A 27701-nucleotide genomic window follows, 5' to 3' on the forward strand; every position below is an offset into this window, starting at 1 on the left:
TAGATCGATTTGAAGTTATAAAAATGTAGAGAAAAGCGGACTGATAAACTGTAGCAACTTAGAAATTTAATTTCTCTTAAATTGTTCTTCAAAAAATATTTAAATTTGAACACGAAGTTTTTTTATGTATCCAAAGCAAACTATTAAAAATGTTTGTAGAGTAGTAGGTCAGTTTTAAGTTAAAAAAGAAATGTACAATTAATTATGTGAAAAACATTAGGGAAGAGTAAAATTATTGAAGAAAATAATTTTATAATACGATGAAGATGTTCACAATTTCGGACCTTAGATCATCATAATACATCTATATAAGTTTTAGACTGTATAGTGTTCTTTGTTTCCATCATCTATCAAAATAAATAATTTTAGAGAGTTAGCCGAGAAACTCAGACGTACGTACAAAAGGAGAGAATCAGGAGATCGAGAAGAAGTGGATACAATGTTTATTGTCATATTTTTCAAAAGAACACGAAGATGATAAAGAAACTCGAAGAATTATGAAAGTAACATGATAGAAACAAACATAGTACGACCTCTCTAAAAATCGGCCGAATGGAAAAAAAAAAAAGAAAAAACACAAATTTGCGGCTGCAAGCAGCAACAGCATATATAAAAAAAATATAAAATCAACATAAAACATATATAAAATATATCGTTCAACATGATTTTAGGGTTTGGAACGCTTGGCATGGAATTTTTTGAAATGAAAACGAAGATGAGAACTTACTCGAAGAAATTAGCAGGATTGTTTTATACAAAGAAAAAGACAATCGTAAGTTAATTTACGGTAATATGCAGTCATTATCATTATACTCATTTAAAGAAGATAAAAAACCACATGTGTTGTAAATCATGAATACACATTAGTGTTCATAAATTCCTGTAACCCCAATATGTATCATGAAGCACGATACATTATGTCGTAAAATCATCCTTTAATAATAAGCTGCAATCAAAGAAATTAAAAAAAAGAACATTTTTATGTGGAATAATCATCGATTGATAGCCGCATTTGCAAGACATGAACTGCTGGTTTGTCCAATCCATCTATTCCGCACATAGCGCACACTTCTTCTCTTCGTCGTTGCTCATAATTAACTCTTAGCCCCAAGAGAAAGATCTAAAGCAACAAAATAGGGTAAACTGCATAAACCTCCCCTGTGTTATGGGAAACATGCACCAAACCCCCTGTGTTAAGTTTATTGCGTAGAACCCCCCTGCATGTGTTTTATTTTCCCTTGCATGAAATCCCCATTCCGTTAACATTTAACACCGTTAACTATTTAGGGGATTATATGCAAGTTTTTCAAAACACAAGGGGGTTTGGTGCATATTTTCTTCAATATATGGGGATTTATGCAAAAATATTTTATTTATTTAAAATTTGATTTTTTTTTTTAAATTGAGTCAAACACATTTATTCAATTGCAATATAAAAAATTAAAACTAGTGGTAAGGATGAAATTTCTAACAAGTTTTTTTCTCTTGTAATTTTGTCGTTTCCAATTTAATTTTTTAAATTTTAGAAGATTGTTTTTCTTATTTGGATTTCCAAAATTTGATTCCATTTCTTTTAAAAAACAATTTCATCAAAATTGAAACTAAATAAATAAATTTGGAAATTTTCAATTTTGAATTATAAAAGTATTTATCAATGTATTTTATAAAAATTAAAATTATATACTTATAATATCATTATTGTTATATATTTGTATAATTTATCATGGATGTATTATATGTCAATGAATATAAATAATATGAAAATTCGAATTTAGTTTTGATATAAATAATTATATTAATAATTCTGAAAATTCGACTTCCAAAAATTGAATAAATGTATTCGACTTCATTTCAAAAAAATAATTCAATTTTTAAATAAATAAATAAATTTTACATAAAATCCACTTGTATTTTAAATAACATGCACCAAACCCCCTTATGTTATGAAAAACTTGCATGAAATCTCCTAAATAGTTAACGGTGTTAAATGTTAATGGAATTGGAGATTTCGTGCACGATAAAATAAAACACAGAGGGATTCTACGCAATAAAATTAAAACAGGGGAATTCGATGCATGTTTTACATAACACAGGGAGGTTTTATGCAGTTTACCCCAACAAAATACATAGAAACATCCAATCATAAATCATTTATCTCAAATGAATTAACAAATGGAGGGGAAAATTCACCCACATTTAACCCAAGCCACACTAAACATGCATATACATTCTCGCCAAACATAAAAGTAAATACAAACACTATGTGAAACTACAGTGTCGTTATTAAAAAAATTACAAAAATTATGGGCTGCTTTCTTCATCTATGAATTAAAAAAAAAAATATATATATATATATATATATATATATATATATATATATATATATATATATATATACCAATTCGAACAAAAATATTAGAGGATTTTGGTGACAGGAGTTTTGATTTGATTCACGCAACAATATTGCGATTTTAAAAGCCATACTGGGAGTTTGAATTGCGTTTGGAAATCAATTTAAGGTTTGATAGACACGGAGGACTGGTACTGCTACTCTGTGTTTTTTTATTTTGGGTGTTATATAATCACAGTTATGCAGTTTTAAATATATTGTGGGAAGTTTTTTTCTGTTTTTTTTCTTTTCTAAATCGTGTAAACTCAAAAACCGCTTAGGAGTTGAGAAAAAACTCCAGGGGATCGAAAAAACTGGCAAGAAACTGTCAAGTAATCTATTTTGTTTACCGAAAATAACCCTAGGTTTACAAATAATTCACAAAAATAAGATTAGGGTTTCGAGTCAAAACTTTTCTTTTATATATAAAGATAAAGATTACTTAGAAACCCTAATTTTCCGACTCTCTCTCAGCAGTCATCGACCTTTCTTTCTCCCCACCACCACCACCACCACCAGTGCCTTCTCCGACGACCACGACCACCAGTGCCTTCCGATTCTCCGACGACCACCACCACTAGCGCATCTCGGTTCTCCGACGACGACCACCACCACCAGCGCCTCCCAATTCTCCGACGACCACCATCGCCACCAGGCCTCCCGGCTCTCTGAAGACCACCACCACCACCAGCGCCTCCCGGCTCTCCGACGACCACCACCAACGTATTTGTGTGAGTCTCTCGTATTTGTGAAGATTACTTGTTTGATGTTTCTCTTTGCAATCTTTGCAATTTGGCTACTGTGTCGGTGATCAATTTTTTCCTTTTTTTTTTTTTTTTTTTTTGGGAAAATTCTAAAAAATTCCGAACATGAAAATTTCCGATTTTCCGAAAATTCCGAAAAAACCGGAATCGGAATCGGAAGGCGTTTTGGACTTCCGAAAAAAATCGGAAATTTTCCGAAACACCCAAATCCGATCCGATTCGTCCGATTTCCACCCCTACCCATGACAGGGCTCGGTAGTTTACTGCAAATCAATGTTGCCATTAAATCTCAAAAGTTTATCAGGAGCAACTTTACTTTTATTAATAATATAACAACCAAATATTTCTCTAAACAATTAAATAATTTTTCCATAAAATTAATATTAAGTAAAATGACAATTTTAATGGGAAAAAAATACACAATTCTAACAAAAGTTACCAAATAGCCCCATGTCTTTTCTAGTCAAACATTAAAAAATTAACTCTACTAGTTTTGGGGCGGAAATTACCTTTTTTTTTTTTTACCCTTATTACTATTACATATATATAAGTTTTTTTTGGGCAAAATACACTTTACCCCCTTGTATTATACCTTATGTAACACTTACCCCCTTGAACTATAGAAAATACACTTACCCCCCTATTTTAATGGTCAACCTATTTGACTCTTAACGGTGTTAGTAGTAAAATAAATTTAATATATTTTTAATAATTCTTACTAAATAACAATTTTTTTATTTAAAAACATAATATATGTACTATGAATAAATTAAATAAATATTTAAGATAATAATATTTTTTAAATTTAAATAAGAAAAATATTATTACTTTTTCAATTCAATATATTTTTTAATAATTCATAAGAAAGGACACCTAATTTTTATTAAAAAAATATTTTTTCATTGTGGATAATTATATTAAATAAGTATTTAACATGTATAAAATTTTACATATAGGATTAAAATATTTAATCATTAGATATTTATATTAAAAATTGTAATTCTACGGTAGTGTTTTTTTAACGATATATTCTAATAATTTATTTTATTTATTTGTAACATCAAATTTCATTTAAGCCTTTTACATTTAGGATTAACTATACGAAATTTAATGTTACAAATAAATGTTAAAATTCAATGTACACAATGTTTAACGAGTTAAATAATTTAACTCAGAATATGAAAAAATATACTTGCTACTTGGTTGTATAAAATAATACATGAAAAATTATACTGTTTAAATATTAATTTTTTAAAATAAATATTTAACAAGTAAATTATATTTAATCCGAATTTTAAAAAAGAATTGCTATCTTAAATATTTATTTAATATTTTCATAGTACATGTAATATTTTTTTAAGTAAAGAAAATGTGTCGTTTAGTAAGAATAAAAATATATTAAATTTATTTTACTACTAACACCGTTAAGAGTCAAATAGGTTGACCATTAAAATAGGAGGGTAAGTGTATTTTTCATAGAACAAGGAGTAAGTGTTACATAGGACATCATAGTACAAGGGGGTAAAGTGTATTTTGCCCTTTTTTTTTGCACATCTCTTCCTCCAAAATTGAGTTCTTCAAAAGAAAAAACAAGAGCTAAATAAAATTCTAATTTTAGGCAATAAATTGATTATGAGATAAATCTTATTTTTAGACAAAAAATAAAGATGTTAATTAGTACAATGTGAGACCAATTCTATTAACTAAATAAAAATATAAATTAAATATTTTCCTATATTAATAGGTTAAGAAAATATAAAATATTATGGGGCAAAATATATTCATCTTTATACATAAAATAAATTGTGTATATCTTTATACATATACATGTACGTAACAAGTGAGGGGTAAAAATATCAAAAAAATTAATTTGAAAAAAGTCAACTTACGGCCAACACAAAAGGATTGGAACTAGAGGGGTCATTTTGATATATTTTGTAATTTAGGGGTCTCTAATACATACCCTATAATTCAGAGGTGCAAACTGAACTTTGCCGAAAAATATATAATACATAAGAGGCAGGCAATTCTAGGGCTGCCGGTTGCGAGATCTCCTTGATGGCTGCGTTTCAGCGTATATTTCGATTTTCAAAATCCACTTCTCCGATCAATCCCTGCGGTTTCTTCTCCTCAATTTCTTCGCGGCGGATGTCCCGATTAGTCAAACCGTACGATGACGGGATGTCCCGATTAGTCAAACCGTATGATGACGGTGGAATTCGTATTGACAGAACTGATCTGGTAATTCCCTTTATATATATATGATTGTCAAGATAAGCCATGATCAACTAAATAGTTGAACTTAATTTGATGTTTAGTATCCCAATAAATTGTTGCCGGGTCGACCCGCCAAAATTATATAATCATGGCTTATCTTGGCTTCTAATGAGTTTTTTTTTTGTTGGACGTTTCAAGCTCCAATAAAATAATTGAGTTATTGTTAAATTTAAGCATAGTATGTTTTGTTACAAATTTGTGTACAGGAAAGGCACTTGGAAGCACAAGGCATTCAGGGGAAGCATGTACCGATAATAACTAGTGTTTTGAATAGAAGTCCGAATGTTTATGTGGTTAACAAGGTAATAAATTAGTATGTGTTGAACTGTGAAATTGTGTTATCTGGCAATATTTTTAAGCCCCGTTCGGTTGGCAAGATAAAATTAGCCAAGATATGATTAAATATTCTAATCAAATCCCATCATATATTGAACCTTGGAAAATCCAGTAGAAAGCATGCATAGAAGGCAAGATAATGCATGATAACATAATATTTACAGGTCGACCCGTCAAATTATTTAGTTAATAATGGCTAATCTCCCCAACCAAACGAAGCCTTACATTATTCAAATATCCCAGATGAGAAATTACAAGTTTACCTGTAAAAAAAAAGTACATTGTTATTTATTTTGTTTCATGGACGAGAGACGAGTATTTTGTCAACTTGGCATGTTTCTATTAGGATAATTAATATGGATGGTCCATTTTTCTCTTCATCCATTATATTGTTATTTATGCAGGATATTTATTTTCGTTCGTTGTACAAATACGTAGACTTCAAACGTGATTTTGTCTTTGGAGATCCTAACAGAACGACCGCGGAAAAGTATTCCAGTTTTATATATATATACATATTAATTATTTTTACGATTGCTGAAATAAATCCGGAGACTAAGAAATTGCGTGACAGGTTTGAAGACGCAGTGCTTGAATTAATTCCGCACGCTCTGGTGGTTGCGTCCTTCTTAGTTTACTTGGGGGTGTTGTATAGAGTTAAGAATTAAGAGCAAATAGCCCCGTTAAATTACGATGAGATATGGGATATTTCAGAATAATATACTGATTTGTTGTTTTCGTAGTTTTTTTTGTTATTTTTGTAATTGATTTTGTAGTAGATTAGGATGATTTCGTAGTGAATGACGTTAACATCCTGGACTTCTATGATTTTGTAGTGGATTTTGACGAGATTATAGTAGGTTTTCAAATTCTTGCTTTTGGAAAAGAAAATTTTTGAATGAATTGAAATGATATTTTGTTGCCTTCTTTTTCTTCGGTTCATGTCCATAGCAGGCGAAGCGGATGACTAAGTCGGGTGATGCTTGGATAACTCTGCTACTTTGGTAGCGGCAACGGCGTCGTTTTGGTGTCCATTTCCTAGCCATTATTTGAAAATAAACAAAGAGATAGTGGTAGTTTTATTAGATTTGTTAAAGTCGTTCTTTATTTCTCCTTGCAAAGCAAATTGTATTTTTTTAGTACCGATGATTTGTGTGTGTCTATATTTGTTGAAGTTGGCTACTACAGTTTGTAACCAAATTACATTAATTTAGTGGATTACGTTAATATCGCCGTTCTTGCCGACAAATATACCTGATGCAGGCCTGGGTAATAGAGGAGTGGAGAACGACGACGTTTACATTTAGTAGTGGTTTCGAATTCATTGAATAGTGGATTCGAATTCTCATGCGCAACGTATAGCGGATTATATTAGAACGGTGGGTCGGTGATAGTGCTTACAGTGCATTTTCAGTGAATAGTGGATTTTGAATAGTGGATTACGTTTAGTAAATGTCGATTTTTGACGAGTGAGTAGTCGATTTATAAACCCCGTGGAAAAAGACAAGAAATTTAAAAAAAAAATACATAGTGAATTATGTTAATTAAATAGTGGATTTTGTTAATTAAGTATGTAGTAGATTTCGATTTGCTAAATCAGCTAGAAAAAAATTATATTTAAAAAACTATTTAAAACAAACAAAAGAAATTAAAGAAAAAAACTTAAAAAAAAAATAAAAAGTTCAATAAATCAAAATTAAAGACGAAAAAAATATTTTTGCAAACCAGAGGAATATATTTACAGATTTATTTAAATAAGCACACTACAATATTAAAATTGAAAATTAGAGATAGAGATACATACATATAATCTAAGATAAAAACTGAAATACACGTTATCTAAGACGGACGGGCGTGAATCTAAACACCATGATTCTTACGTGTACGGACAACACCGATGAGACCAGCAAAACTAACAACATATAAGGATACGAACCCCAGAGTCCGCCTAAATGCACGCGATGCTGCCTCTTCGAAACTGGGCCTCGGTTTTTTCATCTCCAAATCTGTTTCATCACTAGTAGGCTCGGCAGCCGCATTTCTGTTTGTTCGTTACAAAACTTATTAATTATATACTATTATCAAATTGGAAATATAAACTTAAATAATTGACAAGCATACCTCATTTCCACACTCGTTATCTTAAGACCGTTCGTGAGATTTTGACGCTCATTTATAATATTGTAGCGATGGTTTTTGACTTGGCACAGCAAATCCTGAATCAGAAACATAACAAGTGAATAATAATATAAAAGAATTAAGGCAATGTTTGGAAGCCTTTTGAAACTTATTTTGATTTCATTTTGAGGAAATATGTTTTGGGAGAAGAATCTGAGAATGAAAGTAATGTTTGTTTATATTTTGGAAGGAGACAAAATACACTGTATGAGTCAAATCATGTTTAAAGGTGTTAGAAAAAAGTATTTTAGAAGAAAACAATTGAAAGATGAAGTGATATTTATCTGTTTTTTCGTGAAGACATATTTTACTGTAGCAGTCAAATCATTTTTACCATTTTACTGTAGCAGTCACAGAAACTTTTGAAATTGTTTTGAGAAAAATATTTGAAAAGTTTAATAAATACAATTTTGTTTTGGGGAATCAATAAAAACGAAATAAAAATGCTTCCAAACAAATATCCCGTAAGAATATGCCAAGTAGACAACATAGATATTAAAAAGCTAGCCGCCAACTATAATTCCATGCTTATGAAACAAAATCCAAAAAGTAAATGTTTTTACGAAAACTTCATAGACTGCACTTTAAAATCATTAAATGGGAGAAAAGGGGACAACAATATCCAGAATTATTGTTAGTTGAACTAAGAAAGCGAAAAATAAAATAAAGAAGAAGAGGTACCACCAAACCAAAACAACTTCATTTCACAATCCGTAATTTTTCCTTTTAAGCTCGAAAAAAGAACATTGTGTTATTTAAATCTAAAAGTGAACACTTTACGGACACTTTAAATAATTGACAAATAACCATTGCAGAGTTGAACACTTACTTCCTGCTTAACAATATTTAAACCATTCCGATGACTTTCTTCCAAAGTAGAAGCTACTATGTCTGCATACTTTTTGGAAAGCGTTCTTGGGATACCTTCGGCTTCTAACTGCAAAATCTGCACACACAAATGGGGATGGTATATCAACACTCTGAAGAAATCCATATATGTCTATTTATATTTGGACCTTCCTTAGCAAATCTATATCTATATAGATTTATTTCATCAATAAAGTCTAAACTAAATTCATAATACGATATAATGCTTGCTTAATCAGACAATTAATCTGTACAAGTGTCTAGTTCTATTGCCAATAATTATATATAAAATATCAATACATAAGTATAAAAAAACATACAACCCCTCCACATGTTAAATCTGCAATCTGACTAGTTAGGAAAGAAAAAGTAAAAAAAAAATCTGGTGGATCATATTGGAAATAACAACACTTCATTAATAATACCAAAATTTTACAGAAATAAAAAAACATGTTTCAATTCCGTTCCAACGAAATTAAAATTCTGAAGAATCGGAAATCAGAATTTCGGAAATTAGAATAAAAAAACTTGGTTCCAAAATTATAATAAAAAAAAATTGACTTTGTTCCAAAATTAAAAAAATATATATATATTCGAAATTTCATATAATAATCCAATTTAAATCCAAAAAAATCGAAATGATCGTAATTGGATATATTGTTCCAAAATCGAAAAAATTCAAATCAGAATCTGCGAGAGTCGAAATTCGTTTCTGATTCACATCCTAATTATGTAACATCGAAAACTCAATTTCTCAACCATATCAACAAAACAAAAAAAATAATTGAAATTTCACAATTCTCGCAGAGATCTAGAAATTAAAAAAAAAATTACCAACGCCCTTCTGTCAACGAGAACTCCACCATCTCCGTCGGGCTTGACGAATCGGGACATCCGTCTGGAGAAGAAACCGTAGGCGGTGATTGGAGAAGTGAATTTCGAAAATCGAGCCATATGTTGAAACGCAGCCATCAATCAAGTAGATATGGCAAACTTTGCTGCTGACTACTTATAGGAAAATTGGAGTTCCGAGAATTGGAGTTTGATCCTATAATTTTGACTCGATAGAGTTTTTAGTCCTATAAGTACTCAAATTTTGATCTTGGTCCTAATATTTTCATTTAATCCCACTGATATTGGATTGCTCAATGGGTAACCCACCCTTTATTTTATATTTTTTAATTAAATTTTTGATAATTATAGTTCAACCAACTTTTGATAATATTAGAAATCAATAATAGACCCATTTAGGGGTGGTGAACGAGCCGAGCCGACTCGTGAGCTCGACGAGCCGGCTCGTAAAATGCTCGAACTCGGACTCGAGTTTTTCGAGCTCGAGCTTTTTGACGAGCCGAGCTCGAGCCGGTTTTTAGTTGTTCATCGGCTCGCGAGCCTTATTTATTATTATTTTTTTATTTTTTATATGTTATTTTTATTTAAATAATGTATAATAATATAAAATATTATAGAAATAAATAAAAATATTAAAAATATATATAATTACAAGGGTTAATAGCATTTTGCCACCTGTACTTTGCCCGTTTTTGCGTTTTGCCACCTTAACTAAAAAAAGTTGCACGTGCACACCCAAACTCATTTTTTCGACGCACATAACCACCTAGGGGGAATATTCCGGCGAATCTTGAAAGATTCCGGCACACGTGCGATGCACATGACTAAATACATGGATTTTTTTGTCTTTTAATCTGAAGATATCATGTGGGATAAAGCTGAAAGTTTAAGGACTCAATTGAACTTCATTTAAAACTTGCCCAAATTCTAAATTAAATGAAATAGAGTTGTGGGTCTTCTTCTTCCATGGGAGTGGGTCTTCTTCTTCCATGGGAGTGGGTCTTCTTCTATGGGAGTTTCTCCCCATTAATATTTTTCAAAGAAACCCTTTCCAATGCTTCGAATGCTCCACTATGCAGGCAATTCTCTCTCTTTCTTTCTAATTCTCAATGTGTTTTTGTGGTTTACAGTAAATGTTGAAATTAATTGTGTTGTAGAAATGTGTCTGTGTAAGAAATTCAACTATGAAAACAAAGGTGGGATACAGTGCAGATGAAGTAGCAGAAAAAGAGCAGCAACATGTGGAGTCGCGTGGTGTGCGACTAGGAAGAATTTGTGAGTAAACCTATGGGCTCAATATGGAACTTTCGTTTTTGGAACTCAATATGACAATCAGGAGGAACATCGAGGAAAGTTCCAAATTGAGGACCAAGATCATCTCACAAGATTTTTGATTAAATTGATGATGAGAAGATAACCCCTTGTTTTTTTTAAAGCTTGGATTTTTTTTCAAAAGTTGATGTTAGTTCAAAGAACAGATTAATGGGGGATAGACTTCCATTAAAGAAGAAGAATGAGAGTTTAATATCTTTCAGTTTCACCCCTTGGAACTTTCAATCTTTCAATTTCATTCTTTCGAACTTTCAATTTTAACCCCACATGATATCTTCATATTAAAAGACTAAAAAGTCCTCACATTAAGCATGTGCATCGCACGTGCGCCGGAAAAATGAGAAGATTCGCCAGAATATTCCCCTTAAGTGGTTATGTGCGTCAAAAAAAGGAGTTTGGGTGTGCCCGTGCAACTTTTTTTAGTTAAGGTGGCAAAGCGCAAAAACGGACAAAGTATAGGTGGCAAAATGTTATTAACCCTAATTACAATTTAGTTTTTATTTTGTATTTTTTTAAAATAATTTTTAATAATAAAATAATAATTAAAAAAATATTAAAAAAAAAAAAAAAGAGCTAGAGCTCGACAAAATTGACACGAGCTCGAGCTAGAGCCAAAAAAAGAGGAACTCGACGAGCTCGACAAAATAGACTCGAGCTCGAGCTCAAGCCAGCCAAAAGAGGCGAGTTCGGCTCGAGCTCGGCTCGTTCACACCCCTAGACCCATTATAGATGGCATATAGGATGAAATTAGGACATCACATGGATATGCCATTTGTCGAATGCAGGTGATGTTGAATGTCAATTTCTTAAACTATGAGGGTTCTACCCCAAATTTGAAGTGTTGAGTAAAAATCATGTACCATTTTGTAATTAGCAAAAGAACCGGGCATCAAAAGTAATTCTCATAAACAGAAAATAGGAATTACTAATAATTGTTTAACGGTTTTTCTCTCTCAACATTCGTTCTCTAAATTTTGAGGGGTAAAGTGCAAAAATTAGAAATTTATAGGGGCGATGTGCAATTTGCACATTTAATAATAGGTAATATGGTAAATTACATTTCCCCCGTTATACTTTGGCTCGGTATCACTTTACTCCCTTCGATTGCATCTATTTGCCCCTTCGTGCTTGAAAAATTGTCTCAATGTGGGCCTCGTTGTTAGTTGTCCGACATTTGACTTTAACAGTGTTTCATCTAAGCTCCGAAATTAAAAAACGCCACCTCGTATCTAATTGATTGGATCTTTTTATTTTCTGAATAAAATCTTTTATTTTTGTCATTTTGAATTTCTTTATTTTTTTCTTAAATGTCTTTCGGTAGTTCAAATTCTCAACCGGAAGACATTTAAGAAAAAGACCCTTGCTATGATTGTTGAGAATTTGAACTACTGGAAGGCATTCGAGAAAAAAAAAACAAAAAAATTCAAAATGACAAAAATAAAAGGTTTTATTCATAAAATTAAAAAAAAAAGTCCAAGCAATCAGATGTTTTGGAGAAAAAAATAAAAATATCAAAATGTCTCAAGTAAAATCGGCCGAAAATATTAAAAAGTATAGCAAAAAATAGCTCAAACAAACCCTTATATCTATAGACTTCAGCAAGGGTATTCTCGTCCAAATAAAAACAGATTTTGAAGAAAATGTAACAATAGGGGGGGTTTTGACAGGGGTAATATGATACAAAGTATGTAGTACGGGGGTGTTTTTGTATTTAACCATAGAATAAACATTGATTGGAGCCCAAACCCTAAACCCTCTCTACGGCGGCTCATCTTCTCTTTCTCTCTCATCTCACTCTCACTCTCACTCTAAACCGCCGACGACATGGCCACGTCGTATCTCCGTTCACTGGCGCGTGTTTCACAGATCCGCCGCATTTCTGCCGCCGCTTCATACAAGCCGAAGGTGTTTTACTCTACAGCTTCGGTAGGTGTAGCTCTTTTAATTTATTTTTTTTTTTTTTTTTTTTTTTTTTAGTTTTGTTTCTAAATCAGAGAAAAACCCTAATTTTCTCTCTCTATCCCACTCCAAAGTAATTAATTCGAAATTAATTATTAGTATGCTCAATTCATTAGCTTTGGATCATAGGATTTTTGGTCTGCTGCTGTCATAGATTTAATTAGCCTTTTCTTATAATTTGCTATTATCCTAATATAGATTGTGGTTACTTCTGAAATTACCAATTAATATAGGTTTTGGGCTGTTAATTAAGTATGATTAGCTTAATTAAATTCAAGTGGGCCCCTCTAATTAGGGAATATGGGCCTGAATTTACGACAATTAGAGCCCGTTAAGCGTGTTGTTTGTTTGGGCTGGGCTTTTCAGAAAAAAATAAAGTCGTGGTTTGATTAGCGTTTTAAGATCTCGTTTGGTTGGGGAGATTAGCGATGATTAACTAAATAATGAGACTTTTTTTTTATGTTTGTTATCCCAATAACTTGTCGGGTCGACCCGCAAATATTATGTTATCTTGCCTTTTAGGCATGTTGTTTATTGGATCTTCTAACGTTCGATAATACAATTGGGTTTCATTAGATTATTTAATTTTATCTTGGCTAATCTTATCTCCCCAACCAAACGAGGCCTAAGTAGTTAAAAAGTATAGAATATATAATGCTATCTAATCTGTGAAAGATTTCATTTTACTTGGATTTATTTGGACAATTAGGGGTAAGAAGATCTGGTGATTCCTTTTCTTTTATTTGGATTATGTGTGTTTTTCTTACTATATATTTTTTTTTAATTATTGTATCATAATCTATTTATTTGTTTTTTTATTCTAGGAAAAAGAGTTTGAACGTGAAATGCACGCCATATTGGTGAGATAATTAATCGAAAGTTCATTACGTTTTTTTTTTCGATTTTATAGTTTTTATAGAGCTGTCTAACATTTTTTGAACTTATGCAGCAAGGACAAATTATCGACGATTTAAAAGAGGTTTCGGATCTTGAAACCAAACTTCAAAAAGACATCAACAATTACACCACGCTGTTGCTCGCTAAAAAACAGGACATTGAAAATGCGAAGGCGCGTTTGGAACTTTTCAAAAAGAAATCTTTTAATTATGTTCTTTATACAGCTGCATTTCATGTTACGCTCTTTGCTTCGATTGGAGTCTTCCTCGATTCTACTTAGTTTAAATCTTATGGTATTTTTTTAATTTTATTTATGACATTTGATTAATGATTAGGTTCACTATTAGATCATCTTTTGTATGGTTACTGTAATGACTATTCAGTATTAGATCTTTTGGTATGTTATTATCGGGTTCAGTTTCGGTTTCAATTCGTGTTATTTTTAATTTCATATAATATTCGTCCGATACTACTATTAGCGGACCAAATTACCCTCGGGGGTTATTGTAATCATATTATTTACTTTGTAGTGTATTTAAAAAGCTCTGTAATTTCGAAATTTTATAACGTAGTTGTTTATAAAATTACCCTTTTAATAATTGATAAAATTACAACGTATTCTTCATTTTATAATTATTAAAAGGGTGAATTACAACCGCCCCTAAAGTATAGTTAAATTACGAAAAAACCCCTCTTGTTTGGATAATTACATCTACCCATCAACTATGAAACTTCTTACACCCCCACTCTTATGGTGTCAAATTCAACATAATCATCTAGATTCTGTTGAATGTGCTCTAGTTTGTATTCGTTTTGTGTAAAAGTACAGTTTCTGATGCACCAAAATCTAATATATATACAAGCCAAAAAACATATTTTATGGTCATCTTGCTTCAAAATGTGGAGCTCGAATGTGATAAAATGAGTACAAAAGTGATAATATTACATATAAGGGATTAACCGTAAATGTTAACATAGACTCATAGTGATAAAATGTGATAAAATGAGTACAAAAGTGATAATATTACATATAAGGGATTTATAAGGAATTCCACCACCCATAATCATAGACTCATAGTCGTTATTGTTACGGCTTTAAGAGATTAACCGTAAATGTTAACATTTATAAGGGGTTTCATTGTAAGGTTTCGATACATGTTTTTTGTTTGTTCAAGTTACTCAATGGTAATAAAACAGAGAAAACACATGTTCTCTTAGAATACACCGTCAAACTCGAGTCCGTTTTTTTTTTGTAATTACACAAATATTGAGGGTGTTTTTGTAATTAAGCCTTACCTGAAGGGGGTTTTCGTAATTTACCCAAACAAAAAAAATTACCAATAAAAAGGCGCAATTTTTAAATTTCAATTCCCGTTTCTTGGGAGAGACCGTTGAGCATACAAGGAAAATAATTAATGCTACTTCCAAATTAAACCACGTGGGGAATTCCATAATCATTGCAAGAGAATCACATGTCTTATTATGGCATAGATCTTGCCATAATCCACTAAATATGTATGTATATATATATACAATTTTACACACTCATTTAGCATTACCCATAACAAGATTTCACTTTTCCAAGAACTTCAAAAGGTTGCCTCTCTCTCTCTCTCTCTCTCTCTCTCTCTCTCTCTCTCTCTCTCTCTCTCTCTTGTTTCTAACACGTGTTTTGTGTGTACTATATTTTAAGGAATAATAATAATGGGGAGGGCAAAGTTGAACATGGAACTGATAAACAAGGAGAAATCAAGAAACATAACATTCAAGAAGAGAAAAGAGGGCCTCGTTCGAAAAATGCACGAGTTCACGACACTCTGCGACGTGGGCGCGTGCATGATAATCTATGGCCCGAAGCAAGATAAGGCGGCGGCGGGGCCCGCCGAGCCCGAAATCTGGCCGCCGAACCCCGAACAGGTCCGCCGCATAATTGACATCTACAAATCCAAGAACAAAGACTCCGGCAACAAAAACTTCGGCCTCTCCGACTTCTTCCACGACCGGAAGCGGAAAATCGACGAGGAGCTCGAGAAGCTCCGGAAGAAGAACTTCGAGGCCAAGTACCCGACCTGGCCGGGGTTTCTCAAAGGCATGACGGAGGCCGGCCTGAGGGAATTCGCAGCCTACCTCGGCAACAGGGCCGGGCATGTAAAATCGAGGATCGATTTGCTGAGGCGGAGCAAAGAGGGGAGCGCGGGGGGTTTAATCCATAGCCACCACCACCACCACGATACGAGCGCGGCGGATTTCGCGTGTGCGAGATTCGGCCAATCGCAGCCGGGGGGCTTCTTTCCGCCGGGTGGGGTAGAGTTCAGAGGGGTCGATTTGGAGTGGATGAATCATTTTCCGATTCACTATCCACCAGCTGTAATCGATTATCAGAATCCGATGAGGATGTTTCTTAGTAACGACAACGACGTGCAGTTTGGTGGGGCGGCGGCGGCGGCGTCGACCAGCGGGAATTTCTCGTTCAAGGGGCAAATCTTTTACGAGTCGACTGGGCCCGCTGTGGGGCGAGGTCTGGTGGACACCAGCCCGAGGTCGTTGGGACGGTTGTATGCGCCGCCGGTGGTGCCGGTGCCGCCGTTCACCGTAAGGGACAACCACGACGGTGGGCCGGAGGATATTTTTCAGTATCAGATGAACCATAGAGTAAGGTATTTTGACTAGAAATTGGTTTTTTTTTTTTTAATATCCAAGTTTTTTTGTTTCTATGCACATTTGAAGTACTTTTAATTACATTTATTGAAAATTCTTATTTACGGTTTTTTTTCTGTTTATTAATTATGTTTATTAATTAAATAAATTAATAAGAATTATATAGCTAGACGAAATTAGAAATTAATAAAAATTAAAGATACTCGATTCATAATATAATGGAAATGAAACTAATCTTTAAGTAAAAAAAAAAAATCACTAAATCAAAAAACCAACAAAAACTAATACCAAAAAAGAAACTTTAAGAAAGAAAGGCTCGATAATAAAACACCGCGGCATTCTCCGATTCTTCAACCTGCGTGTGTGTTTGTGAAAATTGGCTCGATCGCTCATATACTACTCTGTAATGACTGGGAATTCAGCGAAAGGTTTTTAGTAAGAGAAACGAGAGATGAAGGATCTGTTGATTGGCTCGTCTTTCCGGATTGTTCTATGGTTGTAATCCCTTCTGCACCTTCCGAATTTCTCTGTACAGCACAACCAGTAAATATAGTCGAAAACATTAAGAAAAATGATGATTTAAAAAAAAAAAAAAAAAAGCTCACCGTTTCAGAAGCAGGTTTGGCATTGTTCCGCTTTGCCTTAAGCGATTTCTCGCGATTTTCGTAAAAGTTGAAGTCGTCCAGTACAGATGTCCTCTCCGAGTAATTTTTGAAAATTCGCAGCATTTCTAACCCTTGTTTCAATCCAATCTGTCCCGAAAAAAAAAAATAGGCGATGTTTTCCATAAAAAAGAAAATAAGGATTTTAATTTAAAATGAAAATATGTATACGTATGTGTATGTGTATGTATAGTACCTCCTGGGTGTCTCTGCTGTAAGTGACGGGGCGATTATCATTGTTCTCGAGGATGATGTGGCGCAGTAGTGTGTTAGGTACGTCTTTAATCATGTGCCATTTAATTGGAAAAAAGCCGTTCCATTTATCGAGCTGCCAAAAATCCATATTTTTGCTGAAATCGACTTGTCCAATCATCTCGGCCACTCCCACAAACTGTCCACTCCCGTTAACCTGAGAACGAGCGTAAATAAGACGTGTGTAAATAACCAATGAAACCATAACCTATGTAATCGCAACATTTCTATTTAGAGGTGGAAATTGGACGGACCAGATCGGAAATAGCGCTTTCAGAAAAATTCTGATTTTTTTTTTCGGAAGTGAAAAACTAATTTCAAATCCGCTAAAGAAAAACGAAAAATCAGAATTTCAGGAATTGGTACGAAAAAACTCGTTCCAAAATCAGATTTTTTTTTTTTTATCGGAATCAATGGGATTTGGAAAATTTCAGTCTTTTATTTGCCTAAAATATAAAATTCATAATAGAATAGATATTATGAGTGTAATTTTCGGAAATAATAATCCGATCCAAAAAAAAATCGAAAAAATTGGAATTTTTGGAATGAAAAATAATATTGTTCCAAAATTTTAAAATCCCATTTCACTTTCCACCCCTACTCCTATCAAACGAGCCCCCCAAAAAAAAACCAATAATAGAAAAGCGAGAACTCACCGAAAAAAATAGGAAAACGGGACAGTTTACGCCCGTTTCCCTCGTTTTAACACCGGCTTCACTGAAAGCAGCATCCAATTTCTGATTACCATTCGGAGTGCTCGACCAAACATCGTACTTTATGCATTTATGAACGTCGTCCTCGCTGTACGATTTTATCACATAAAACTTTGCATTATCGTACTCCGTCTGAAACTCACGCGAGTTGTACTTATCCGTTTGCTCCTCCTCCGAAGCCACCTTCGGAGAAGTGGTCCTACTCTCGGATCGTGGGCCCCGCGTCAGCTCCTCGTTTTCCGCGCTTCTCCCGAAAGATTCTCGTGGCTTGTTGTACCTGTAGCTGCTGTTGTTGTTGTTGTTGTACCATGATCGAGTGTTGGATTGGTAATTCACGGGACTGTATTGCATGTAGGAACCGAGGTTTCGGTGGTTTGCGAACGACGAGAGCTTGGAAGTAGCGTTGAAACCGGGACCTAACTGCAATTATTTGAATTATCGAGGACGAATATGAGAAAATCTTGCATGATAAAAATAAAAATGAATTCATAAACGGAGATTATACAACGAAAACATGCCTTGTTTAGTGGCTTCAGATGCTGATTTTGATACACGGGTTTCGAAAAGTTCGAAGAGTGCTGGAATTTCGAATTAAACGGCAAAGTCTTGCTCGAGAGGTTCGTATTTGTTTTCGCAATGTTATTATTATTATTGTTATTATATCCGTTCGATTTCCCCGAGCCACTGGCAACCGAACCATTCCCCAAATAAGACGAACCGTATGAATAATACGGAAATGCTTCCGATCCATAAGCGCAAGGCTGTTGAAGATATTCTGATGACGTGTAATTCGGTTTTCCATCAACGCCCATATATCCAGCTGTATACGGACCGTAGCTAGGCAGGTAATAAAGCATCGAGGCATTGTCTGATTGAATACCCTGTAATAAAAATAAAAATTAAAAAAATTAATTAAAACAAAAAACCCGTAATTTAAATAATAAAACATCGCAAGATATATTTATAGACAGGAAGAAGGGCAAGAACGTACTGTGTAAGAACCACCTGCTGCGTTATAGTAACCTTTGTCGTCCGATTGTGCAAAGGTGCCATTGTATCCAGCTGTAGAAATATATAAAACAATTAAAAATAATTTTAAAAAAATTTAAAAATTAAAAAACTAATAAAATTCGTATTTTACCTGGATAGTAATAATCGTAATAGTTGGCAGGTGGATAATAAACACCTTGCTCTAAAGAGGGCGTTTGATTGGCCACGGCAGATACCGAAGAAATTGAATTAGATGGAATTCCATCTTTACCCTGGAAAAATAAATCGGAATTATGAAATAAGATAAGCTCAAAAAATTTGCGACACCGAAAATTAATTAATATAACCGAGCATTACCATATCCTTTTCAGATAGTTTGACTGGGGAATCAGAATTAGGACCCGACGCTATCAGCTCAGCTGCAAAACCGAGTGCATGTTAGGGCAAATTATACGACAACTCGTAAAGTAAATATATATAAAAAAAAACGTAATCGTAAAGATTAAAAAGCAAAAAGACCGTACGTGCTTCGACATTCTTCTCCCCAGACATTTTATATGTCCAAAATTAACCTTTCAACCTACAAGAAACGAAAAACCGCAAAAACAAAAACTGTTAAGAACGGGGGCCGATGCCTTTTTTTTTTAAACCGAATATTTACTCGATGAATTCAAAACATTCCCGTAAGGCCGTAACCGTAATATCTACTTATAACGGATAAAGAAAGGCGATATCCCCCTCCCTTGCAAAAGAGGATTCTTTTCTTCAAACATAAACCGATAGAAAGGATCGAGATTCTTTGTCCCTTTATGCATTTCGAAATATATATTCGTACGAAAGAACTACTTAACTTTTGAGCAACATGGAACAAAAGGCCATCGAACACGACGACGTGGCTCTCGAGTTCTATAAACACGAAAGATATTTTTCTTTAATGTCAAAAAGGGAGAGCCTGAATCCCATGAAATGTGGGATATTTTTTCAACCGAAAATATCGGTTTTTTTCCGAAAAAATCGAAGACTCTTTAGCCCTCTATAAATGGAGTAAATCTTTACCTCTAAACTGTAATAAAAACCAGTTACCACAAATTCATCTCATCCAAACAAAAAATGCACGAATTAAATTTGACTTATTAGTAAAATGCGCCCCTCCATTCATATATATATAACTGTTATATTTTCTGAGATATTATTATTATTCTTATTATTATTTTTATTTTTATTAAAAAAGAAAAACCCATTTCTATTATGTCAAAAACGAATCGAAAAATAGTGGAAAATGCACGAAATATATGATTTTAAAAAAATCACCAAAAATTTGAGAAATAACGGTAAGAAATGGAATAATTTTGTTTCTGAATCCCACTACCCATTTGAAATCGTGATGAGAAAAAAAAAAAAAAAAAAAAAAAAAGAAAAAAAAAGGGCAACTACAAGACAAAATCCTTAGCTTTGTAATAGAAACGTGCGGGAAAAGAAAAAAAAAAAAAAACGGACCTGTTCAGTTGGGTTACTTCTTCCTCTCGACAGAGCAGAGCGGGTTTTTTTCAAACACAGAGAGAGAGAGAGATGAGAGAGAGGTTAGAGAGAGAAAGGAATGAACAGAAGGGAGGCGTGTGTAAATTGAGGTGGGTGGGGGGGGGACTGTGACTAAAACCCTTGGGGAGATCTGACGGCTGAGATTGTTTCCTCCATCAGGAGACAAGCGCCCCTTTGCCGTTGGATTAGCAGCAAGTAAATCAGGGTTTAAACGGCAAGTTGCTCTGCTTCGTTGGCGGAATCTTTTTGTGTTTTTAGTCAACTAGGACGGTCAAACTTTGTGTGTCTTTGTTCTAATACCGACTCAGTAAAATCTTACTAAACTATTAGTTTGATAATTTAATATTTCGATAAATTAATAGAATTTTGCTAGTCTCAACTCTACTAATTTATAGAGGTTTAACTGTATATTAATGTTTTTTAATATTGTTAATGTTTGTGAAATATATAATACGAAAATGTATTGAACTATTAAAATTAAATTTATTAAGGATATTTAGATTTACTAGTGGTATTTAAATTACACTAACAATATCAACATTCATACAAATCTGTAGTGGCATATTTGTAAAAAAAAAATTAAAATTAATTACATCTTTTATTTTCGAGTTTTTTTTTTCTCTAATGACTTCGTCGTTGCAAATCAGTTTGCAAATTGGCTAGCAAAATCCTAATCCACTCGCATATAGTTTTTTTTTTCTTTTTCTTTTTTTAGTAAACAATTTATTTTGTGGTTAATATTTCTTACGGATAAAAACTACATGGAAGTCCGGTGACTTGATTAATTTATGTGTTTTGTTGGGATTTGTATGATCACATTTGTAGGAATATTAATGTTATTTAAGTAATTTAAATTTCATAACTAATTGTTTTAATATAGTGTAATTTATTTATTTTTAGTACAATTTAATTATCATATAATTTTTTTTGTAATGCTAGTCGTGCATCACACGTGAAGAATTGAAGAATTGATAGTATATGATAATTTGATTTAGCTCATTCAATTTATTTTATCTAGTCCAATAAAAAAGATAATTATCAACTACTTGGGCCATTTTCCTTAGGTTGGTTATGGGCCTAAAATGGGGCCCATATACATGCAGCACAGTTTTCCCGCTATAATTTCAATTTATATCAAAATTAATATACATTTTGAAATAAATAATTAGATAATAATTACTAATACAAATTAATTAATTAACTATACAGAAATTACAAAAGAGTCAACTAATGCAACAATAGAAAACAATAAAAAATGCTAATACTTCCAACTACTTAAATTGATTAAATTCACCATCACCTAGACTCAATGAATTCGTCGAATAATTTCTTTTACTTATATTATGTTTCTCTAATTCCTCCTTCTAATTTGATTTGGAATGTGTTTCTAGTGAATTCGGTTAGGTGCATTCACTGGTGTAGTTGTATAAATGTTATAATGCGTTACGTAGAACGAACGGCACGTTCTAATATAAGTAAATCGTAAGTTTTAAGAATCTTACAAGAGATGGTCTAGTTGGTGGAGTAAGAGAGCGTAAATTTAAGAGAGTAGTTTTTTCATTCCTTAAACTCGACTTAATTGTCAATATGTTTAATTAATTAAAATTGTAATTTATGCAATTATATTTAATCATTTCTTTTTAATAATTGTAGAAATAAATCAAACCCCATATTACAAATTAAGAGATTTAAAAAAAAAAAGTTTAATTAATTAGGAGATTATTAATTAATTTTCAAACTAAGAGATCGGGTCGAATTTTGCCGTTCTGGTGGTGGTGCTGCGGCGGTTGGTGGCTGATCGCGGAGGAAGACGACTGCAATTCCGGCGAGGAGCGGGGAAACTCCGACAGCATCTGCACAACCTCCCTCATGGTGGGCCGCTCGACGCTGTTTTCCTGGACGCAGAGCATGGCGACGAAAAACAAGTGCATCGCTTCATCCTTGGGCGCCACGGTGATCCTTGGGTCGATGATACGGGTGACATCTTCTCTGCGGCAATTCGTCGAACACCTAACCCACTGCACGATGTCCACGCCTTCTCCGAACTCTCCGACGGGGCGGCGGCCGGTGACGAGCTCCAGGAGGACCACTCCGAAGCTGTACACGTCGCTCTTCTCGTCTACCCTCAATGTGTACGCGTATTCTACAATGGCAATTCGTAATTTTATTTTTTTAATTTCTAAGTAATTAATTAATATGTGGAATAATTAGAAACCGATGTTTTCGTGATTTTGTTGGCAGACAAAAATCGGTACCTGGAGCAATGTAACCGTAAGACCCTGCAATGGCGGACATGCACTGTGAAGCACCTCCATCAACCAAGAACTTGGCCAGCCCGAAATCCGCCACGTGGGCTTCGAAGCTCGAATCCAACAGAATGTTGTTCGATTTCACATCCCGGTGCACGATCAAAGGCGAGCAATCATGGTGCAGATAGCACAACCCTTTAGCAGCATCGATCGCAATTTTGTACCTTAAATTCCAGCTCAAAAACCCGCCCTTTTTCCCGTTCATCAACGCCTCGCCCAAACTGCCGTTTCTCATGTACTCGTAAACAAGAAAGTTCGTGTCCTTGTTCGAGCAAAATGCGATGAGTCTCACAATGTTTCTATGCCTGATGTTACCTAGTGTTTGTATCTCAGCTTTAAATCCGTGATCGTGGCTGTTGTTTACACCGTGGAATCCCACGAGTTTCTTCACCGCAATTTCCACACCATTAGCCATTTTGCCGTGATAGACAATCCCAGCTCCTCCTCTGCCAATGACATTCCCATCTTTCACACATTCAAGAATATCCGAAACGGTGAAATCGACCTTCTGGAAGGCGGTCATTTTCCAAGAATTCGATCCGATTCTCTTGAACGGTTTCGCCTTGATAACTGCTGTTGCAAATACTATGGAGCATACAAACAGCACCAGAGCCAACATAAGTTTGAACCCGTTGTGGGATTTTGTACGTTGGTTTGTGATTGTTGTAAGATTGCAGGGGTTGTTCAATATGGCCCCGCAGAGCTGTGGATTGCCCACGAATGAAGATGCATTGAAAAACGAGAACTGCCCTGATTCCGGTATCTTCCCAGAGAGATTGTTGAACGAGAAATCAATGGTTGTGAGGCTTCTGATGGAGCCGATTGACTGTGGTATTGACTCGGTCAAATTGTTCCTCGATACATTGAAGTAACTTAATATTCGAATATTAGATATCTCGTCGGGTATTGATCCGGAAAGGTTATTCTGACTCAGGTCAAGATAGTTAAGATGCAAACACTTCCCAATTTCGTGTGGGATTTTGCCTGTAAGAGCATTTCCTCGAAGATCGAGCTTTACTACTTGGTGGAGTTCACCTATAGAAGGAGGGATTTGACCGGAAAATCTGTTCCCATTAAGGTAGAGGATTTGGAGGGAAGAAAAGGTCGAAAGGGAAGAGGGCAATAGACCCGAAAGCTGATTGTTGGAAAGATTAATTTGGGATAATTTAGTTTGGTTAGACGAAGAAGATTTATGGTTTTCAGACAGGATCCCAGATAACATATTGTTGTGGAGTTCAAGAAAGTTTATCTCGGGCAGGTAAATGAGCCCGCCCGGAATTTCGCCGTCGAAGTAGTTCTGCCCCAACCGCACCCTCACAAGACTCGAGCATTCGCCCAAGTCGTCAGGTATCGAGCCGAAAAGAAAGTTTATTCGTAGAATCAAGATTCTGAGCTGTTTCGATGCACACAAGTGCTTCGGAATTGTACCGGTGAGTTTGTTTGAAGACAAATCCAAGTCTTGGATCTTTTGATTCGCGCCAAGATTCCTCGGGATAGTTCCGGTGAAATTGTTCATCCAAAGACCGAGAGTTTCCAGCTCGGAATAATCGGATATAAAGTCCGGAATCGAGCCATGCAATCTGTTCATGAACAGTTTGAGAAGCTTGATTTGCTTAAGGTTTACGAATTCGTATGGGATTTCTTCTGTTAATGCATTGACAGAAAGATCAAGATTTACGAGGTTTGTCAAGTTACCTAATTCCTTCGGGATTGGCCCGGATAGTCGATTCATATGCAGAAACAGAGTGTCGAGCGACGTCAAATTCCCCAATTCCGGAGGAATTGTACCGTCCAATTCACAGCTCGAAATATCCATGTGCACTAAATTGACCAACTTCCCAAATTCCCGTGGAATTCCACCGTTGTATACATTGTAAGATCCCAAACGAATCTGCTTCAAATTAGTGAGATTGCCTAATTCTTTCGGAATATTCCCTTCAAGATCGTTTCCATCCAGTGATAAATACTCCAGTTCCATCAAATTGCCATAACTCTTAGGGATTCGACCGTGGAAATAGTTTCCTCCCAATTCCAAGTACTTGAGATTCTTTAAACTCAACAAACCAGTCGGCAGATAAGCAGAGAAGTTATTGTTGTACGCATCGAGCACTTGTACATTGCCGAGGCTCGAGTAATTCCAATCCAAATTCCCATTGAACTGGTTATTTGATATGTTGACAAACCGAAGGCTGCTCATGTTTTCGATCTTGATTTCGCCGGTGAAGTTGTTTCCATCTATGGAGAGCTCGATCAGCTTGTCGAGCCTCGAAATTGCAGGGGAAATGGAGCCGTACAGAGCCATATTCGAGAGGTTTAGATGGGTTACTCGATTGTTGAAGCATTTGATTCCGCTCCAAGAACAGAGTGCGGTGGGTTTAGAAGAATCCCAAGTGGCTATAGCATAATTGGAGGAATGAAACCCGAGTTTTAACGAGATTAATGCGTGGAAATCGGAAATGAGTGAGGACGAAACTGAGCAAGTGCATGTAAGTACGAGGAGTGTTAGTGTTAAGACAATGTGCACCATGTTTTTCTTGGAGATGGTTTTCTTGAAGAACAAATTAAGGATTTTCAAGATGATGCCAGATAATTGATTTTCCTGGAAAAAAGAAAAGGGAGTCCTCAACTTCAAGGCAGAAGGTAATCCTCCACTTTTGTTCTACATAGTTCGATCGTAAGCTTTACAATAAAAAAAAAAAAAAAAAAAAAAAAAAAAAGGAAAAAGAAAAGTAAAGTCGATTCTTTCACTTTCTTTCTTGCTCCCTCTTTATGGCTATGATCAAATAGTCCATCGTTCTTTAATCAAACGGCTATGATGAAATTGCACTTTGAGCAATCGGGAATGGCTGAGGTGGCTTTCACATTCCTGATAAAATGAGTAGTCCTATTTTCTAGGGAGCAAGTTGCAAAGGAAAAAAAAGTGCGTGCTCGTTATTATTCATGCTTCTGTTACAACGATATTCGTGTAGTATTCATTTAGGACCAAAGATTAATGATAATGACATCATAAGAACTTTACATTGGCAATTGTGGTTTAGTGAAGTATGCATTTTTATTCAAGCTATAATATTTGTGGGTATTTGGTTAAGTCCTCTTGCAGAAAAAAATTAGCTCCCCTTTCAACTGTTTTTGGATCTTCTTTCTGAATGAGTTATATCCACCTTAGGATTTTCAGGCTAATATTCATATTAAGCATGTTGAATTTATGAAAACTCCGAGGCTATACGTAATATGCACGCACACGTATATTATAGTGTAAACCCGTGAGCAGCATTTGACAGTACTATGAAAGAAAAAATCGGGTATTTGAAGACACGTAGTTTGTGTATTTTGATGATTTGTGTTAATCTGCAGACATTCAAGGGTAATCATGTTTTCTGCTTCGAATTTCGATTTCCCAATGGTAAAAAAATAAAGAGAGGAGAGAGTTGGAGAAATGTGCCTGCAACTACAGCAGGGGAATGTAAGAGACAAGTACAAATTGTTGATTATTATTATATGATTACAATATGTATCTATATATATATATATATATATATACATATGTGTATGTGTGTTGTGTGTGTGTAAAATAATTGTGAAGTGTGAACAGTTTGCATGGGAGAAGCACAATGAGGAATTAGCTTTTCTCCAATTCTCACATAGTAATGTGTGTATATTTGTAGCTTTATTTGAAGATGGGATAGTCATAAAGAGAGTGCTGGAGGAAAAAAGCAAAAGCAGAGAGGAATGAACTTTTGCTTTTGATGATCTTCCCATTCAAAATAAGCTAAAAAGCAGCTTAATTCACAACCCCACCCCCACCCCCACCCCCTCTTTATAATTTGTGTGGAAAAGAGTGCTGCTCTGTTTATTGTTTGTTTTTTAGAAGTTCCAAAAAACACTGTGTGTGTGTGTGTGTGTGTGTGGATTTTGTGAATGTATTTGATTTATGAAGGTGAACTTTTGAGGGGTCTCTTTGTAATAATTATGTGAAATAAATGATTTAACAACCTAGTTTTAATCAAGAGGAGGAGCCTTTGTCTTAAGTGCTACAAATAGAACATGTGAACACAACTGCTTATTGCCACATCAATGTGACTTTGGCTAACTGAAAATAATCTATTATTTTTAATTAAAAAATACTAAAAATGAAGTTTAATCTAGTAAAATAAGTTACTAAAATAATGGAACTATACTACAATGATGTCAAAAATATTATTACAATCATGTAATAATCTTGCATCATCGTATATACAATTACACAAGATTCTAGCACCACGTGGAATATCAATCGGTAAAAACAATATTACTTTAAAATTATAATTGTATAACTAATCCCTTAAAACCCTTTATTTTGTAAAAGAGACAGTGTTATTTCCACCCTCAAAATATCTTATCTCACCACAAAATAAATAAATTTCCAATTTTAGCCATTTCTTCTTCTTTCACTTATATTTTTTACAAATTTATAAACCATTTACCACTAAACTAATTAAAATATTTATAAAAAAAAAAATCGCACCCTTTTTACGGGAAACACTCTCTCCACCTTAGTGAATAATACTTTCGTCAGAAAAACAATTTTGAAGATAAAAAAGAGTAGGAATTCACGTTTTGGGAGAAATAAATTAAGTTTGCTTGTATGGGAGGTCCTGTACTTCCACAAGAATTGGCCAATTCGACTTAATATAATTTTATTTCCTAAAAAAAAATCATATTATGTTGGTCATCTAATATGAAAGTTT

The 27701-nt window shown here is 34.2% G+C and overlaps 6 protein-coding genes across 11 annotated transcripts; 3 read left to right on the forward strand and 3 right to left on the reverse strand.

Moving 5' to 3' along the window:
* The first annotated feature begins 5110 nt into the window (after nucleotides 1-5110).
* On the forward strand, nucleotides 5111-6993 carry LOC148772148 (uncharacterized). 2 transcript variants are annotated; one of them, XM_088825414.1, is made up of 4 exons: nucleotides 5111-5394; nucleotides 5637-5732; nucleotides 6171-6256; nucleotides 6718-6993. In XM_088825414.1, the coding sequence occupies exons 1-4, from the start codon at nucleotides 5212-5214 to the stop codon at nucleotides 6731-6733; spliced, it is 381 nt and encodes a 126-aa protein (XP_088681540.1). In that variant the 5' UTR covers nucleotides 5111-5211; the 3' UTR covers nucleotides 6734-6993. The 2 variants fall into 2 exon arrangements, with proteins under 2 accessions (XP_088681540.1, XP_088681537.1); XM_088825411.1 differs by lacking the exon at nucleotides 6718-6993 and adding an exon at nucleotides 6341-6635 and having other exon boundaries at nucleotides 5112-5394.
* A 469-nt stretch (nucleotides 6994-7462) lies between these two features.
* On the reverse strand, nucleotides 7463-9943 carry LOC148772149 (uncharacterized). Its single transcript, XM_088825405.1, has 4 exons — nucleotides 9646-9943; nucleotides 8774-8890; nucleotides 7888-7982; nucleotides 7463-7807 (listed from the first exon to the last, which is right to left on the reverse strand). The coding sequence occupies exons 1-4, from the start codon at nucleotides 9781-9783 to the stop codon at nucleotides 7627-7629; spliced, it is 531 nt and encodes a 176-aa protein (XP_088681531.1). The 5' UTR covers nucleotides 9784-9943; the 3' UTR covers nucleotides 7463-7626.
* Nucleotides 9944-12707: 2764 nt separating this feature from the next.
* On the forward strand, nucleotides 12708-14281 carry LOC105970081 (uncharacterized). The gene is made up of 3 exons (XM_012994866.2): nucleotides 12708-12921; nucleotides 13779-13814; nucleotides 13904-14281. The coding sequence occupies exons 1-3, from the start codon at nucleotides 12820-12822 to the stop codon at nucleotides 14129-14131; spliced, it is 366 nt and encodes a 121-aa protein (XP_012850320.2). The 5' UTR covers nucleotides 12708-12819; the 3' UTR covers nucleotides 14132-14281.
* Nucleotides 14282-15510: 1229 nt separating this feature from the next.
* On the forward strand, nucleotides 15511-16613 carry LOC148772150 (uncharacterized). The gene has a single exon (XM_088825438.1). It carries the CDS (start codon nucleotides 15556-15558, stop codon nucleotides 16519-16521), a length of 966 nt encoding a protein of 321 aa, XP_088681564.1. The 5' UTR covers nucleotides 15511-15555; the 3' UTR covers nucleotides 16522-16613.
* A 63-nt stretch (nucleotides 16614-16676) lies between these two features.
* On the reverse strand, nucleotides 16677-20848 carry LOC105970078 (uncharacterized). Of its 5 annotated transcripts, none has more exons than XM_012994861.2 (10): nucleotides 20624-20848; nucleotides 19651-19706; nucleotides 19484-19545; nucleotides 19278-19398; nucleotides 19128-19198; nucleotides 18655-19017; nucleotides 18080-18556; nucleotides 17368-17580; nucleotides 17115-17261; nucleotides 16677-17036 (listed from the first exon to the last, which is right to left on the reverse strand). In XM_012994861.2, the coding sequence occupies exons 2-10, from the start codon at nucleotides 19676-19678 to the stop codon at nucleotides 16899-16901; spliced, it is 1620 nt and encodes a 539-aa protein (XP_012850315.2). In that variant the 5' UTR covers nucleotides 19679-19706; nucleotides 20624-20848; the 3' UTR covers nucleotides 16677-16898. The 5 variants fall into 5 exon arrangements, with proteins under 5 accessions (XP_012850315.2, XP_088681560.1, XP_088681556.1 ...); XM_088825434.1 differs by having other exon boundaries at nucleotides 18080-18552; nucleotides 18651-19017; nucleotides 20624-20755; XM_088825430.1 differs by lacking the exon at nucleotides 20624-20848 and adding an exon at nucleotides 19978-20137.
* A 1437-nt stretch (nucleotides 20849-22285) lies between these two features.
* LOC105970148 (uncharacterized) lies at nucleotides 22286-25501 on the reverse strand. The gene is made up of 2 exons (XM_012994948.2): nucleotides 22921-25501; nucleotides 22286-22808 (listed from the first exon to the last, which is right to left on the reverse strand). The coding sequence occupies exons 1-2, from the start codon at nucleotides 25499-25501 to the stop codon at nucleotides 22399-22401; spliced, it is 2991 nt and encodes a 996-aa protein (XP_012850402.2). The 3' UTR covers nucleotides 22286-22398.
* Nucleotides 25502-27701: the final 2200 nt, after the last annotated feature.

This window comes from Erythranthe guttata, chromosome 2, assembly GCF_056151865.1.
Source record: "Erythranthe guttata isolate IM_541 chromosome 2, IM_541, whole genome shotgun sequence".
Lineage (NCBI taxonomy): Eukaryota > Viridiplantae > Streptophyta > Magnoliopsida > Lamiales > Phrymaceae > Erythranthe > Erythranthe guttata.

Bases quoted from the DNA above. Each gene is read 5' to 3' on its own strand.
- LOC148772148 (XM_088825411.1), top strand. From the start codon at position 5,212: ATGGCTGCGTTTCAGCGTATATTTCGATTTTCAAAATCCACTTCTCCG. The intron at 5,733-6,170 runs GTAATAAATTAG...TTATTTATGCAG, and splicing joins ATGTTTATGTGGTTAACAAG to GATATTTATTTTCGTTCGTT. The intron at 6,257-6,340 runs GTATTCCAGTTT...ATTGCGTGACAG, and splicing joins AACAGAACGACCGCGGAAAA to GTTTGAAGACGCAGTGCTTG.
- LOC148772149 (XM_088825405.1), bottom strand. From the start codon at position 9,783: ATGGCTGCGTTTCAACATATGGCTCGATTTTCGAAATTCACTTCTCCA. The intron at 8,891-9,645 runs GTAATTTTTTTT...TTGTGTGTGCAG, and splicing joins TCGTTGACAGAAGGGCGTTG to ATTTTGCAGTTAGAAGCCGA. The intron at 7,808-7,887 runs GTATGCTTGTCA...ACGAACAAACAG, and splicing joins ATAACGAGTGTGGAAATGAG to AAATGCGGCTGCCGAGCCTA.
- LOC105970081 (XM_012994866.2), top strand. From the start codon at position 12,820: ATGGCCACGTCGTATCTCCGTTCACTGGCGCGTGTTTCACAGATCCGC. The intron at 12,922-13,778 runs GTAGGTGTAGCT...TTTTTATTCTAG, and splicing joins TGTTTTACTCTACAGCTTCG to GAAAAAGAGTTTGAACGTGA. The intron at 13,815-13,903 runs GTGAGATAATTA...GAACTTATGCAG, and splicing joins GTGAAATGCACGCCATATTG to CAAGGACAAATTATCGACGA.
- LOC148772150 (XM_088825438.1), top strand. From the start codon at position 15,556: ATGGGGAGGGCAAAGTTGAACATGGAACTGATAAACAAGGAGAAATCA.
- LOC105970078 (XM_088825417.1), bottom strand. From the start codon at position 19,678: ATGTCTGGGGAGAAGAATGTCGAAGCAC. The intron at 19,399-19,483 runs GTAATGCTCGGT...TTATTTTTCCAG, and splicing joins AACTATCTGAAAAGGATATG to GGTAAAGATGGAATTCCATC. The intron at 19,199-19,277 runs GTAAAATACGAA...ATATTTCTACAG, and splicing joins TTACGATTATTACTATCCAG to CTGGATACAATGGCACCTTT.
- LOC105970148 (XM_012994948.2), bottom strand. From the start codon at position 25,501: ATGGTGCACATTGTCTTAACACTAACACTCCTCGTACTTACATGCACT. The intron at 22,809-22,920 runs GTACCGATTTTT...TTGCCATTGTAG, and splicing joins TTACGGTTACATTGCTCCAG to AATACGCGTACACATTGAGG.